Genomic DNA, 15,444 nt, shown 5'->3' on the forward strand with positions numbered 1-15,444 from the left:
TCCTGGGTTCAGGCAATTCTCCTGCCTCAGCCTCCTGAGTAGCTGGGATTACAGGCATGCACCACCATGCCCAGCTAATTTTTGTATTTTTATTAGAGACGGTGTTTCACCATGTTGACCAGGATAGTCTCGATCTCTTGACTTCATGATCCACCCGCCTCGGCCTCCCAAAGTACTGGGATTACAGGCTTGAGCCATCACGGCTGGCAATTTTTAATTTTTCAAATAATTTCAACTTTTATTTTAGATTCAGAGGGTACATGTGCAGGTTTGTTAACTGGGTGTATTGTGTGATACTGAGGTTTGGGGTATGATTGATTTCATCAGCCAAGTAGTGAGTATAGTATCCAATAGTTTTTCAAACCTTGCTCTCCTCCCTCCTTCTGCCTGTCTAGTAGCTTCCATTGTCTAGTGTTGCCGTCTTTATATCCATGAGTACCCAATGTTTAGCTCCCACTTAAAAGTAAGAACATGTGGTATTTGGTTGTCTGTTCCTGCATTAACTTTCTTAGAATAATGACCTCTAGCTGTATCCATGTGACTGTAAAGACATGATTTCGTTCTTTTTTATGACTGCACACCATAACTTTAAACAAACTAATTTTGTGATTTGTGTTTAATTTTTAATTATTTAATCTCACAAAACGCTCAGGCTAGTCAAAGCCTCTATCTTGCTTCTATTCTAACCCCAATGATGAGTGAGCCTGGATTCGGTGCTGAAATGGAAAACACAGTGACTGTGAACGTGATCTAGCTGCTGACAGAGCTGTGAAATTATTCCTAAGGTCTTACAATGCAACGTTTTTTTTTTTCTTTTCCTGTTTATTTTTTTTATTTTTATTTTTTATTGCATTTTAGGTTTGGGGGTACATGTGAAGAACATGCAAGATTGTTGCATAGGCAACGTTTTTAAAGTTTAAATACCAAAATTTACAATAATAAAATGTTAATAGCAATCTCAACTTGTTTTTGCATTCCAGAGATTTAGTCTATGATAGTGATTTCTGTCATTGGTTTTATCTTTAGTTGAATAGTTTTTTGGCTGTTTTTTACCGTTTGGCCTTTTTCCATTGGGCCAACAGGTATACTTGGTAAACCCTTACTTTTATCCCATCTACTCTTATCTTCTTACAGTCCTGACTCTTTCATCTACGATTTCAAATTCTTAAGTTCCAAGTCTGCAAATTTGCTTTTCTGTTAGCTCTTAGATAAATCACAGGAGCCTATTACATGATTCCAAATCCAAACAAGCAAAAAAAAAAAAAAAAAAAAAAAAAAAAAAAAAAAAAAAAAAAAAAAAAATACATCAGAGGAAAGTTTTTCCCAAGAATTAACAATAGTACTATTGTATTTCTTTTCTTTTACGACTTTCTCAGGACTTTCATAAACATCTCCAATTCCTGATTCCCAGATCTCTGGACCTATAATGTAACCACAAGATAAGATAAAGGAATTCACCTTGGCTAAACTGTTAAATATGTTTAAATAAGGATTTCTAAAAATCACCCCCAGGCCTTTTCCTTCTGTTTTTTCCTCTGGCCTTCTACTTATTTGATGTCTTTCAGTTAAGTATTACCCCTCTTCATTTAAATTACATTTCTATTACCCCCATTCATTTGAAAAGATAGCTTCATTTACAAAAGTAATGAAATTATTGTCTTACCTTCATGTTGGGGAAAACATTCAGGGCAGAAGAAAGGATGAAATTTTCCACTCTAAGGGCCGGGTAAGTTTTCAGCAGCAGGAAGAGCCCAGCAGGCTGCCTGCCTCTCTGACTCTCCCTCCTCTAGATTGTCTTGGCACACATATATAGAGCAAGTGGTCCCGGGATTTAGCTCCTATCCCAACCAGATTCTCCAATGACAGCAAGAGCCTGCCCTTGTACTTAATCTGTGCCTTGAAGCCAGATGCATCTTATCAATTACACAGGCTTAGCTACAGCCAGCTGGGACTGTTTGGAAGTTGTAGATATGTTTCTCAAAAACATATCTATAAATCAAGTAACACAGCAAATGTTCTCAGTTCAATGTTCAAGTGATTTTCAACTAAAGGAAACTCTGTGTAAGGCAAGGGATGAGCCTCCTTCTTGTTTCAATCTACTAAACTAAGTAGATGTTTTCATGATTCTCTCAAAGGGTATTATACACCAGACTTTGAGATTAAATATTTTGTGAGAGAAAATATCTAAATGCAGCTCTGTCACTCAAAATGTAAATGGAATTTTCTGGAGCAGAATTTTTTCCCAAAGTACAGCTTAACACAACCCAATATTCATCCCTTCATGCTTAACTTTCATGGAATAATCACAAAGAGCATCAATTATTACAAATGTATTTGAGTACATCACACATTTTCTCAAGAACTGCATGTAATTCTTTGGTAATCAGATCACTGTGTTAAAAAGTTCTTCTCAAGGTCGTCATCCACATCCAATTTCTCTCCTTCACTTTCTGTCTTGCCTTATTCTACCAGGTCTTCATTTGTCCATAGCTTTGTATTAATTCCAGTAGATCCCAACATCACTTTTGTACATTTGATAAAATGCTGCATTTTTTGCAAGATTTTAGATTTCCTATTCAAATTGAGATAGTTTTTTTGGTTTTTGTTTTGTTATGTAGCCACCATGCCCAGCTGAACTAACTCTACTAACTCTTTTTTTTTTTTTTTTTTTTTGAGACGGAGTTTTGCTCTTGTTACCCAGGCTGCCAGGCTGGAGTGCAATGGTGCGATCTCAGCTCACCACAACCTCCACCTCCTGGGTTCAGGCAATTCTCTTGCCTCAGCCTGCCTGGGATTACAGGCACGTGCCACCATGCCCAGCTAATTTTTTGTATTTTTAGTAGAGACGGGGTTTCACCATGTTGACCAGGATGGTCTTGCTCTCTTGACCTCGTGATCCACCCACCTCGGCCTCCCAAAGTGCTGGGATTACAGGCGTGAGCCACCGTGCCCAGCTTGAACTAACTCTTAATTGCAGAGTTGGTCTGCAATGTCTTTCAGAGTTCCTCATTAGAACTGAACCCAAATTGCCCACTGTAGTCTCTTGCTTGATAAAGTGCCCTTGATTGACTTTCTTTTCTTTCCAATCTCACTTTCCCACCTTCGGCAGTGCTAAGATTATCTCTTAAAACAAAAACAAAGTATTTGCAATTGAATTTTCATCTCTGAATCTACTTCTGGGGAAACCCAAACTAAGACAGCTGCTAAACATGGAATTGCATATTGAGAATTTAAGATCAGTCTATGGCATCTGCAATTTATGCAATTGGAGCTGAATAAAAAAATATTTCAGGAGTCAGGGTCTTTGCGACAAAATTTCTTCCACAGAAATCACTAAAGGTTTGAACAAAAGATGCAGATGCTTTGTCTCTGGAAACCACCATTAATTTATGAGGGGACGATAGGGCTTGTCTCCATTATTCCAGTGCTTTGGCTATAGGAAGAAAAAGTCCAGAAAATTAAAAAATCTTCAGTAATGGAATGTTTACTTATAAAATTATTCTTAGCTCAAATTTTATTTCTCACTTAACACTTACTCTACCTGACTCATAATGCACTAGCAGCTAGTGTCAGAATATTTGGGCCAACAGTGCAAACAAAACTGCAGCCAAGCTGGGCACGGTGGCTCATGCCCGCAACCCCAGCACTTTGGAAAGCTGAGGTGGGTGGATCATGAAGTCAGGAGTTTGAGACTAGCCTGGCCAATATAGTGAAACCCTGTCTCTACTAAAAATACAAAAATTAGCCGGGTATGGTGGCACACGCCTGTAGTCCGAGCCACTCGGGAGGCTGAGGCAGGAGAATCACTTGAACCCAGGAAGCGAAGGTTGCAGTGAGCTGAAATCACACCACTGCACTCCAGCCTAAAGACAAAGGAAGACCCTGTCTCAAAAAAAAAAAAAAAAAAAAAAAAAAAAAAGAGTTAGTTCAATTAAGGAGTAAGGAAATCCATCATTGATGAGGGTAGCTTCTGAACCCATTGACTCTCTGGCACTACCAGCTTGCCCTGGGGGCAAGCTAAGCACACACCTGCAGCCATAAATAAAAGGTTTTCAAGCAGGGAATTGTAGGCATTTGCAATATCTGCAGGTGTTTACCTTTATCATGCAGAGGTGAGAGATGAAGGAATGAATACCAGCAGCATCTGCTACAGTTGCTTTGTACTCACCTATGCATGCATGTATTAATTTGTTCATTCTGAATTTGACCAATATTTTCTAAAATGTGTAGTATGATAAGGTATCAGCTTTGACAGGTAGAAGCCTTAAGCTATATCCATCCTTGATTTTATTCCTTGTATGCTATAAAGGACCATATTAGCCTATTTACAGAATATCCTTAATCTAGAGGATGATTTACATATATCTATAGTAATTTAGAACTTGAATTGTTCAGCTCAGGTATCTCACAGAGTACTCCATCCTGAAAGGTTTACAGAAACTTCCTTTCCCCAAATGCCCTGCACACTCCCACCTTCACATCTGTAATGTCACAAGAGCATTTCTTCTGTCTGCAATTTTAATGGAGGAACCATTAGCACAAAGGCTTTAAATGCAGGTGGGAGCAATACTGTGGGAAGTGTGACTGCTGGCATAAGTTGTATGGACTTTATTCACACAATGAGTCACTGAGAACTCACCCACTGGAAGTTTTTAAGAAAGAATCAAAGCAGTGTTTTAGATTGATTGAAACAGTAGCTGTGTGCAGCCTACATAGAATAGCGAAGGAAGGGAAGCAAGAATCATGACTTGGAATTTATTTCAGAGTTTATACAAGGGGATCAAGGCCTCATTTAAGAAGGGATAGACACAGCTGTCTCTACAAAAAATACAAAATTAGCTGGCCATGATGGCACATGCCTGTAGTCCCAGCTACTCAGAAAGCTGAGGTGGAAGGATCACTGCAGCCCAGAAGGTTGAAGCTGCAGTGAGCTGTGATCACATCATTGCACTCCCCAGATCAAGACCTTGTCTCAAAAACAAAATCAGAAACAACAAAAAAAGAAGGGGCCAGGCTTTGTGGCTCACACCTGTAATCCCAGCACTTCAGGAGGCCGAAGCAGGTGGATCACCTGAGGTCAGGAGTTCAAGAACAGCCTAGACAACATGGTGAAAACTTGTCTCTACTAAAAATAAAAAATTAGCCAGATGTGGTGACAGGGACCTGAAATTCCAGCTACTCGGAAGACTGAAGAAAGAGAATCACTTGAACCCGGGAGGCAGAGGTTGCAGTGAGCCAAGATGGTGCCACTGCATTCCAGCCTGGGCAACAGAGCAAGACTCTATCTCAAAACAAACAAACAAAAAAAGGTGAGAGGGGATAGACAAAAGAGCCAGAAGAATTCACAAGGTTTAGTGGTTAAATGTGGTTTTTAAGTCTGACTGACTCAGAGAATTGAAAGAATTTTAAGAAAAATTTAAAGGAAGAAGGAAATAGAAAGTCAAAAAGGAAGACATGGTTTTGGAGAGGGGACATTTTTACTTTGGGAAAGCATCCAACATATAACTGAAAATATAGGTCTCTTTGGGAGAGGCAGGCTTCACCTACGTCTCTTGCAGGGGGACATGGGTGGAGCCGCTAGCATAGAGGTACAGAACTAAAATCATGGACTTCAGTGACTCTTCCAGAGACTGAACATAATGAACCATCAAACCACAAGAAATGCCCCTATTCATGGAGTAAAAAGAAAAATGCCAAAAAAGGAGAGGTTACAGAAGAAGGAGAAAAACCAAAACAATGCAACATCAGGCCAATTCCGGAGAATTTCAAGATGGAGAACCCAGTCAACAATGACTCCCAGCAAATGCCCAGACAGATTTGCAAAGCACAGTGCATTGTAAATTAAATGTTCTGAAAGTTCTGTAACAAGTAAAACATTTTTTACTTTTTCAATCCACAATTCCTCAAGTTCATGTGACCCTCCCCCCACCCCCCAACGTCAAGACTTTCATTTCTAACAACTCCCAAAACTGGTATATAGGCATGCTTTGGCAAATGGTGTCTGAGCCAAAGCTAAAGCAGTAGAGGGGTAAAGCAGATTTCTGCCAGACTGGGGAAGGGCCAGTAAGGGCACAGCTCTCTCCTCATCTCCTGTGACACCAGCTCCTCCCCATTTGCCCTCACCTCCTTTTGCAGCACTCAAACAAATGCTGTTAACATCCCCAAACCCTAATGAAACTATTAGGCCACCGATATCAGGAAGCAATTCTGGTCCACCACAGGCAGATATTTGAAAACGTTTTAACAAAGCTATTTCATTTACTAGTCATTTCATTTTGTTCTGAATTGTTCTAACCGATTTAGCTGACTCTGGGGGTTTCAGAGGAACAGACTCACTGGGGAAGAGTAAAAGCCTCCTTTTTCCTCTCTTGTATTGAGGCAGATAAGGTCAGAATTGAACCGGCCGGGAGTTGGAGTGAAGAAGCAAGAGCATCCCCTAGTGGCAGACTGCTCCAGGCCCTTGAATAAAAGAATGGTATTAAGCTCTGGAGTTAAACCACTCAGGAGGGAGTAAAACACAGTGAATCTTCCCAGGCTACCAGGCAGGTGCTTGTTAAACTAATAAGTACTCCAGGTGATATTTCTTTTTGCATTTAAAGTGTCACACTGTGAACAGTTTGAGAATGAAAAATGGCTGCCAAGTAATGCCTTATTCAAAGGAAGATTTCAGTGAAATGATGATTATTAAACACTTTATCATTACACATAAGATGCTGTCCATCTCTGCTGCTAGCACTGCATTAAATGCTGTGATTTGTGCATTAATTTAAAGTGAGGCCACTAGATTAATACTCTCTGTTGACATCCAGTTCTTCATAAGAAAGTTGCTCAAGGTTTAAATAGATTAGAAAACACAAGGTTTCACGCTTTCTTTCTGGACAGACTTCTGGACAAATGCCATTGTGCTTTACCACACTGAACAAGCCTTTGCCCTGGTGACCCTGATGGCTGCAGATGGAAAGAATCAAATTACAATATGAGGAAATAAGACGTTTTGTCATTATAGTTTTTAATAGTGACAGGCATTTGCTAAATTTAGAAGGCCCAGGTTTGTTTGGGTTTCTGAATGGCATCTGGGTTTTTCAGTTATTGCAATGCACATTATAGCAGTAGCCTGCAAGTACAAGATATGTTTCATTTGGTTTAAATTTGAATTAAGTCAAACAGCTCTGAGAAGGAAGACATAAAATACAAAGCATTCAGTGGTTCTGTAATTGCCTTATGAAGTCCTGTGGAGGAAGGGCAAAAAAAAAGACAAGGTCATTTATTTGATCTACACTTCAAAATTGTGGTGCCTAAACAGAAAGTTGTTTTTATTTTCAGACCAAGAGCTCAGCATGCAATAGCCCTAAAATAAAAATCAATCACTCAGAAAATGTCAGGCCACCCCGTAATTTTAAGCTTTAACTCTTTAAACAATCTTTAATACTTCAATATCAGATTCATCATTGTATATTCCACAGGCCAAGAAAGAATAAACAATGTGGTTGAAAGAAATGAAATCCTAAGCAGGCAGATTGCAAGGTCGGGAGTTGGAGACCAGCCTGCTGACCAACATGGTGAAACCCCGTCTCTACTATAAATATAAAAATTAGCCGAACGTGCTGGCACACACCTGTAATCCCAGCTACTCAGGAAGCTAAGGAAGGAAAATTGCTTGAATACAAGAGGTGGAAGTTGTAGTGAACCGAGATTGCACCACTGCACTCCAGTCTGGGTGACAGAGTGAGATTCCGTCTCAACAACAACAACAAAAAAGTAAAATCCTGAATATTGCAAACTCTTCAAGTGTTTGTGGAAAAAATCTTAGTAACCAGGGAAGAATAGTCACAAACACCTAACTAGAAACTTCTTAGGAGGAAAATTTTTCTAAAAGCAAAAAGAGTACTAATTTATATTTCTTTTACTTGTTGTTGTTGTTGTTGTTGTTTGTTGTTTGTTTTTTTTGAGACAGGGTCTCGCTCTGTCACCCAGGCTGGAGTGCAGTGGTGTGATCATAGCTCACTGCAGCCTTGATCTCCTGAGCTCAGGTGATCCCACATGCCATTATGCTCAGCTAATCTGTGTATGTTTTGTAGAGATGCACATGTTTCATCATGTTGCCCAGGCTGGTCTCAAACTCCTGAGCTCAAGTGACTCTTCTGCCTTGGCCTTCCAAAGTGCTGTGGGGCTCTAATTTGTATTTCATTTATACAAATATGTGCTCTGAAAACAGATAGTCTAGGTTCAAATCTTGGGCAGGTTTGTTAATCTCTCTGACCTTCTGTTTTCCTATCTGAAAGGAGGAAATCATATTATCTAAACTATAGGGTTATTATATTAAATGAGATAATCCAAATACAACAATTAGCATCAATCATGCCTAGAATATAGTAAGTTTAGTCCAATAAGTATGAGCTAGCATGCAAATTATTATAAACAATCCAGCTGGGCACAGTGGCTTGCTTCTGTAATTCTAGCACTCTGGGAGGCCAAGGCAGCAGGATTGCCTGAGGCCAGGAATTCAAGAGCATCCAGAGCAACATGGCAAGACCCCATATCTACAAGAAAAAAAAATTTTTTTTTTTTTGAGATGGAGTTTCGCTCTTGTTACCCAGGCTGGAGTGCAATGGTGCGATCTCGGCTCACCGCAACCTCCGCCTCCTGGGTTCAGGCAATTCTCCTGCCTCAGCCTCATGAGTAGCTGGAATTACAGGCACGCGCCACCATGCCCGGCTAATTTTTTGTATTTTTAGTAGAGACGGGGTTTCACCATGCTGACCAGGTTGGTCTCGATCTCTTGACTTCATGATCCACCCGCCTCAGCCTCCCAAAGTGCTGGGATTACAGGCTTGAGCCACCGCGCCCGGCCTGAAAATTTTATAAAAACAAAACAAAAATCCATGCACAGTGGTGCATGCCTCTGGTCCCAGCTATTCAGGAGGCTGAGGCGGGAGGATCACTTGAGCCCAGGGGATTGAGGCATCACTAAGCAATAATGGTGTCACTGCAGTCTAGCCTAGGCAACAAAGCAAGAATATGTCTCCGAAAAAGATAAAAGGCCCCAGGCACAATGGCTTATGCCTGTAATCCCAGCACTTTGAGAGGCCCCAGTGGGTGGACCACCTGAGGTCAGGAATTCGAGACCAGCCTGACCAACATAGTGAAACCTGTTTCTACTAAAAATACAAAAATCCTCCCAGAGTGGTGGTGTCCACCTGTAGTCCCAGCTACTTGGAAGGCTGAGGCAGGAGAATCTCTTGAACCTGGGAAGCGGAGGTTGCAGTGAGCCAAGATTGCACCACTCACCACTGCACTCCAGCCTGGGCAACACAGCGAGACTCTGTCTCAAAAAAAAAAAAAAAAGTGAAACAATCCATATATTCATAAACGATGATTGCTTAAATAATGTATAGCATGTACACCCTTTTTTTTTTTTTTTTTTTTTTGACGAGACAGAGTCTCGCTTTGTTGCCCAGGTTGGAATGCAGTGGTGCGATCTCAGCTCACTGTAACCTCCACCTCCAGAGTTCAAGTGATTCTTGTGCCTCAGCCTCCCAAGTAGTTGAAACTACAGGCATGCACTGCCACACCTGGCTAAATTTTTTTTGTATTTTTAGTAGAAACAGGGTTTTACCATGTTGCCCAGGCTGGTCTCGCACTCCTAAGCTCAGGCAATCCACCTGCCTTGGCCTCGCAAAGTGCTAGGATTGTTTAAGTGTGAGCCACTGAGCCCAACCACAGTATGTACACACATTAAATGGAATATCATACAGCTATAAAAATGGAAGAAACGGCGCGCGGCCACGTTTGAATGGCCCTGAGTGGGACTCGGCCCAGAAGCCGAGGGATTTCTAGGCTGCCGGCCTGGATTGAGGAACCGCGGTACCATGAGGCGCCGGTACTTAAGAGATTATGGCATCGGAAACCCACAATGTTAAAAAACGGAACTTTTGTAATAAGATTGAGGGTCATTTCATTGATCTTCCTAGAAAAAAGATCTCTAATTTCATTAATAAGAACATGAAGGAGGTTAAGAAATCTCCAAAACATTTGGCTGCCTACATAAATAGAACAGTTGGACAAACTGTGAAAAGCCCAGATAAACTTCGTAAAGTGATCTATCGCAGAAAGAAAGTTCATCATCCCTTTCCAAGTCTTTGTTACAGAAAAAAACAGTCCCCTGGAAGTGGGGGCTGTGACATGGCAAATAAAGAAAATGAACTGGGTTATGCAGGCCACCTGCCTGAAAAATTACACCATGATAGTCGAACATATTTGATTAACTCCAGTGATTCTGGTTCTTCACAGACAGAGAGCACATCATCAAAATACAGTGGGTTTTTTTCTGAGGTTTCTCAGGACCATGAAACAATGGCCCAAGTTTTGTTCAGCAGGAATTTGAGATTGAATGTAGCTTTAACTTTCTGGAGAAAGAGAAGTATAAGTGAACTTGCAGCTTATTTATTGAGGATAGAAGATCTTGGCGTTGTGGTAGATTGCCTTCCTGTGCTCACCAATAGTTTACAGGAAGAAAAACAATATATCTCACTTGGCTGCTGTGTAGACTTGTTGCCTCTAGTAAAGTTGCTACTTAAAAGCAAATTTGAAGAACATGTTATAGTTGGTTTAAACTGGCTTCAAGCAGTCATTAAAAGGTGGTGGTCAGACCTATCATCCAAAACAGAAATTATAAATGATGGAAATATTCAGATTTTAAAGCAACAATTAAGTGGATTATGGGAACAGGAAAACCATCTTACTTTGGTTCCAGGATATACTGGTAATATAGCTAAGGATGTAGATGGCTATTTATTACAGTTACATTGAGAGATTTCATCTACTAAAGAGCATTTGGTTTTTCAAAAGATCCCTGAACTATATGATTTACAACAAAAAAGTCTCGTCTGAGAACTGAACTGTGGAAGAAATCGAAAGTATTTTTTCTTTTAAAAAGCCACATAATGAAACCACTAAAGAAACTCCAACAGTCTACTTCACATTGAAGTGGAAAGCAGCTTCAGCTTCATTGAGGTGAAAGTGCACTTTGAAGATTGTTCACCTTTGTTGCATTTGGGAGTTATATGGTTATTTGGTAACATTAAGAACTACTGGATTTTAATGCAATTCTGCATAGAATATAATTTATACTATGTGAAAAAATAAGACAGGACTTACTACTAGGAACCACCAAGACCAATCGTTAACTTTTTTAAGATTGTGTTTTATTTAAAAAAAACAAATAAAAAAAAAAAAACATTTAAGTGTGTGCAGCTATTTTCTTATATTGAAAAGACTGAAAGCTTAAAACATGAAAAATCAATATTAAAATTTTTTTGTTCACATTGAGATACTGTGTATGCAAAATGCCTTAATTATTAATAAGCCAATGTGTTATGATACCAATATCTGTTTTAAAAAAGTAAAACCAACGATGCTTTTGGCATGATAAAATCATGTAATTAAATCAGGGGTTTACATTCTTGTAGAATGTTCTTGAAACACTCTCTGCACCATTTTTAAAACTTGAGAATAGTTTTAGTATCTCTGATATTTTTTTGCCAGAATCATCATATCATGTATGTATGTGTTATCACTGTCTAAGGAAAAATGTGAATATGTATTTGTATGAATGTTTAACTGGAAATGTCCATGGACTTGGCTAATTTATATTCACTTTTTATTGTACATAGATTTCTAATATTTTTCATTTCTGTATCGTTTAACTTTCTTCTTTGAGTAAATTCACTAAATATTTCTATTTTTGGCTTTTCTTAAAAAAATGGAAGAAACACTCTATGCACTGATATGGAAAGATGTACAAAACATACTCTAGAAGAGAAAAAAAAGATAGGAACAGTATAGTATTTTGGGGTTAAAAGAAGGGACAAGAATAAGAACATATTCTATTTGTATTTGCATGAAAAAATTCTCATAGGATACACAAAGAAACTAATAAAAATTATTATCTGGCCAGGCACAGTGGCTCATGCCTGTAATCCCAGAACTTTGGGAAGCCAAGGTGGGCGGATCACCTGAGGTGGGACGTTTGAGACCAGCCTGACCAGCATGGAGAAACCCCGTCTCTACTAAAAGTACAAAATTAGCCACGCATACTGGTGTGTGCCTGTAATCCCAGCTAATCAGGAGGCTGAGGCAGGAGAATTGCTTGCACCCAGAGGCAGAGGTTGCTGTGAGCCAAGATCACACCATTGCTCTCTAGCCTGGGCAACGAGAGCAAAACTTTTCTCTGTCTCTCTCTCTCTCTTTATATATATAATTTATAAAATATATACAAAATCTGAGGATTAATGTGGGGAAAAAACTGGGTGAAAAGATAGAAACAGAATTAATAGAAAAGAAGTCAGGACTAAGACTTTTACTTTACACTATTTTGTAGTTTTAATACATTAATGAATGTATTTCTGGTTTTTAAAAAACAGAATTAATTTTATTTTGTTGGCTTTTATTAATTCAAAGTACAAAAGGATAAGCATCCTGGCTGGATACGTGACTTATGCCTGTAATCCCAGCATTTTGGAAGGCCATGGCAGGTGGATCACTTATGGTCAGTTCGAGACCATCCTGGCAAACCTGGTGAAACCCCATTGCCACTAAAAATACAAAAAAAAAAAAAAAAAATTAGGCAGGTGTGATAGTATGCACCTGTAGTCTCAGCTACTTGGGAGGCTGAGGCAGGAGAATCATTTAAACCCAGGAGGTGCAGGTTGCAGTGAGATGAGATCATACCACTACACTCCAGCCTGAGCAACAGAGTGAGACTCTAACTCAAAAAAAAAAAAAAAAAAAAAAAAAGAAGAAGAAGAAGAAGAAGCATACTAATATATACTTGTCCTTTGATTCTTTGTTTGTTCATTTGTTTATTTGAATTTACTGTGGGATACTGTAGGGATACACATAGCACTTAAAGAAACAGGAATTTTACTAAAATGCTTCATGGTCAGCAGGGCCAAGATGGTCTGGAAGATAGAGCTAGTGATTTATAGATCTTCATGTCAATGTACCACCAGTCTATTTCTTTGATATTTATGTGAACAAGTTTCCAAATGCAAGCTCTCAAAGTGAGCATGTAAGTAAACATCACTGCTCCTGTGTAATTAAATGTAATAAATTACCCAGACTCACAAAGAAATTAGTTTCATTCTCCTTTTGCTCCTTTTCTTCTTCTACTGAGGGCGGCCTGTCTCTAGAAAGAAAATGTGGCTTTCCAAGAAAGGCATCAAACAAATCTTGTCTCAAATTTAGAGTTCACAATCTGCTATCTATTATCCTCATAAGCCTCAATTTTCTTACATAAAAAAAAGGGTAATGAAACTTTTTTATAGGATTAATGAGATTCAAGATATATAAAGAAAATACTACAGCATCCTGAGGAAATATAGGCTCCACACTCATGAACAATAAATGAGTTTCTCTGAAATATGCGTAAGTAAATGTGAGCCAAAGAGAAATTTTATCAAGACAGTTTGTTAGTCAAACACAGTGGCTCATGCTTGTAATGCCAGCACTTTGGGAAACCCAGACAGTAGAATAGCTTAAAGCCAGGAGTTTGAGACCAGCATGGGCAACATAGTGAGACCTCATCTCTACAAAAAGTTTAAAAAAAAAAAAAAAAAAGCCAGATACGGCAGTGGTGCATACCTAGAGTCCTAGTTACTTGGGAGCTGATGTGGGAGGACAGCTTGAGCCCAGGAGTTTCAGGCTGCAGTGAGTACAATCATGCCACTGTACTCCAGCCCGGGTGACAGAGCAAGGCTTTGCTTCTGAAAAAAAAAAATTATCCAAAGATATTTCTTCAATAATACACAATTAAACGAACTTACAAACAGTCCAGGAGTCCAGAAAGAACCCAGCTGTATTTACTATGAGGGTAATTGCCAACTACATGAAATTAGATTCTTATGAGTTTGTGAAGATAGTCATTGTGTACCTAGGTGTATTGTTAAATTTACATGATCCAAAGTGAGAGTACAGCAGCCGATTAAAGTATCAAAATTCTTTTCTTTGGACTGAAGATTATATCAACTAGCATAGTAATACTGTAGTAATAGTATGGCTCACATTAATCGGAAGGTCCAGTTAACAATTGCATATATTATAACTTTGATTAAGCAAAAGGTGAAACAAATTATGTTAATAAATGCTTTGTTATTTTAAATAAAAAAAAGTCTCTCAAAACATGTAGCCCAATGCAGGGTGAAGAAGAGGCAACCCTCATTCGTGAATAAGTCAGGAAGAAGGGTTTAAAATAGCGGTGTACGCATGTTCTCACTGATAGGCGGGTGGTGAACAATGAGAACACATGGGCACAGGGAGGGCAGCATCACACACTGGGGTCTGTTGGGAGGAGCCAAGGGAGGGACAACGGTGGGGTGGGAGATTGGGAGGTCTAGGAGGGATAGCATGGGGAGAAATGCCAGATGTAGGTGACAGGATGGAGGCAGCAAACCACATTTCCATGTGTGTACCTATGCAACAATCCTGCATGATCTGCACATGTACCCCAGAATCTAAAGTACAATAAAAAATAAAATAAAATAAAATAAAGCAGCAGTGTGGAAGTAAACTGGCTTTACTACTCCCCACAGAAAACCTAAAACAAACAAACGACACTGGGGTTTTCACCAGCAACAACCCAGAACTCAAATACGAGGAGACAGATTCTGGGGCTACGGAGAAGAGGAAAAAACAAAAGAAAGAAAACTCTGAGCAGGTTATAGGAGATGATTCTTCTTCATCTGCAAGGCTCACCCCATTCTGCCCAGCAACAAGTGCATGAAACATCTTTCCCCAAAGCATGATTTCTATACTAGAAAACATGAGATTGAAGTGGTCAATCAGCTTTACCATCATCTTAGATTTTCTGGCAGGAGACCTGTCCTTGCCTTAACCCATGAGAAGCACTGTAGCTGTCCACAGGGAGAAATATACCTAAGGATGGGAAGCGACAAAAGGTAGAGGCAGGACTACCATCCCCAGCCCTGGAAACTCCGCTCTATAATTTGGCCACAGGAAATACCAAATTGGAGTGGGTATTCAGCAGCACCATATTGTAGGATGTTTCACAGGTCCCTTGGGCACAAACCCCTAGTAAGCTTACCCACATGGCCAAACTAACTCCTTTGGGATAAGTGACACTTCAATCATTTTCTAGAGTCAAGGAAAACCTGGCCTTAAGGTGCCACCTAAAGCTGATAAAAGACAATGACCTAGCAGTAACGATTTGCTATGAAAATATATCCAATAAAAAACAAAACAAGCCGGAGAGAGAACACTGGAATAAATAAATTCTTCAATGCAAAGACGTGAATTTATACCCATGAGAAATAACAGTAAGCAGGGAACCGAAACCTCCCCCAAAAAGACAAAGCAAAAATCCAGTGATTGACGATAATTAGATGGCAATTTGTGAGCTCCCTGACTAAGAATTCAATAGCAATTTTA

At 39.5% G+C, this 15,444-nt stretch overlaps 3 protein-coding genes across 4 annotated transcripts in view; 1 reads left to right on the top strand and 2 right to left on the bottom strand.

Annotated features, from left to right (window-relative positions):
* C7 (complement C7) overlaps positions 1 to 1,781 on the bottom strand; it is a 69,437-nt gene extending 67,656 nt beyond the window's left edge. The window contains exon 1 of the mRNA XM_003925898.3: positions 1,664 to 1,781. Coding sequence (XP_003925947.1) covers positions 1,664 to 1,669 — 6 coding nt within the window. The 5' untranslated portion in view covers positions 1,670 to 1,781. The remainder of the gene's footprint in view (positions 1 to 1,663) is intronic.
* CARD6 (caspase recruitment domain family member 6) overlaps positions 1,673 to 15,444 on the bottom strand; it is a 64,738-nt gene continuing 50,966 nt past the window's right edge. For both annotated transcript variants that reach the window (XM_074386320.1, XM_074386309.1), the window contains exon 5: positions 1,673 to 13,763. In XM_074386320.1, the coding sequence (XP_074242421.1) occupies positions 13,718 to 13,763 (46 nt within the window). In that variant the 3' untranslated portion in view covers positions 1,673 to 13,717. The remainder of the gene's footprint in view (positions 13,764 to 15,444) is intronic.
* On the top strand, positions 9,895 to 10,809 carry LOC101029865 (KATNB1-like protein 1). The gene has a single exon (XM_003925899.4). The coding sequence runs from the start codon at positions 9,895 to 9,897 to the stop codon at positions 10,807 to 10,809; it is 915 nt and encodes a 304-aa protein (XP_003925948.3).

The sequence above is a fragment of the Saimiri boliviensis genome, chromosome 1 (genome assembly GCF_048565385.1).
Source record: "Saimiri boliviensis isolate mSaiBol1 chromosome 1, mSaiBol1.pri, whole genome shotgun sequence".
In the NCBI taxonomy this organism is placed as follows: domain Eukaryota; kingdom Metazoa; phylum Chordata; class Mammalia; order Primates; family Cebidae; genus Saimiri; species Saimiri boliviensis.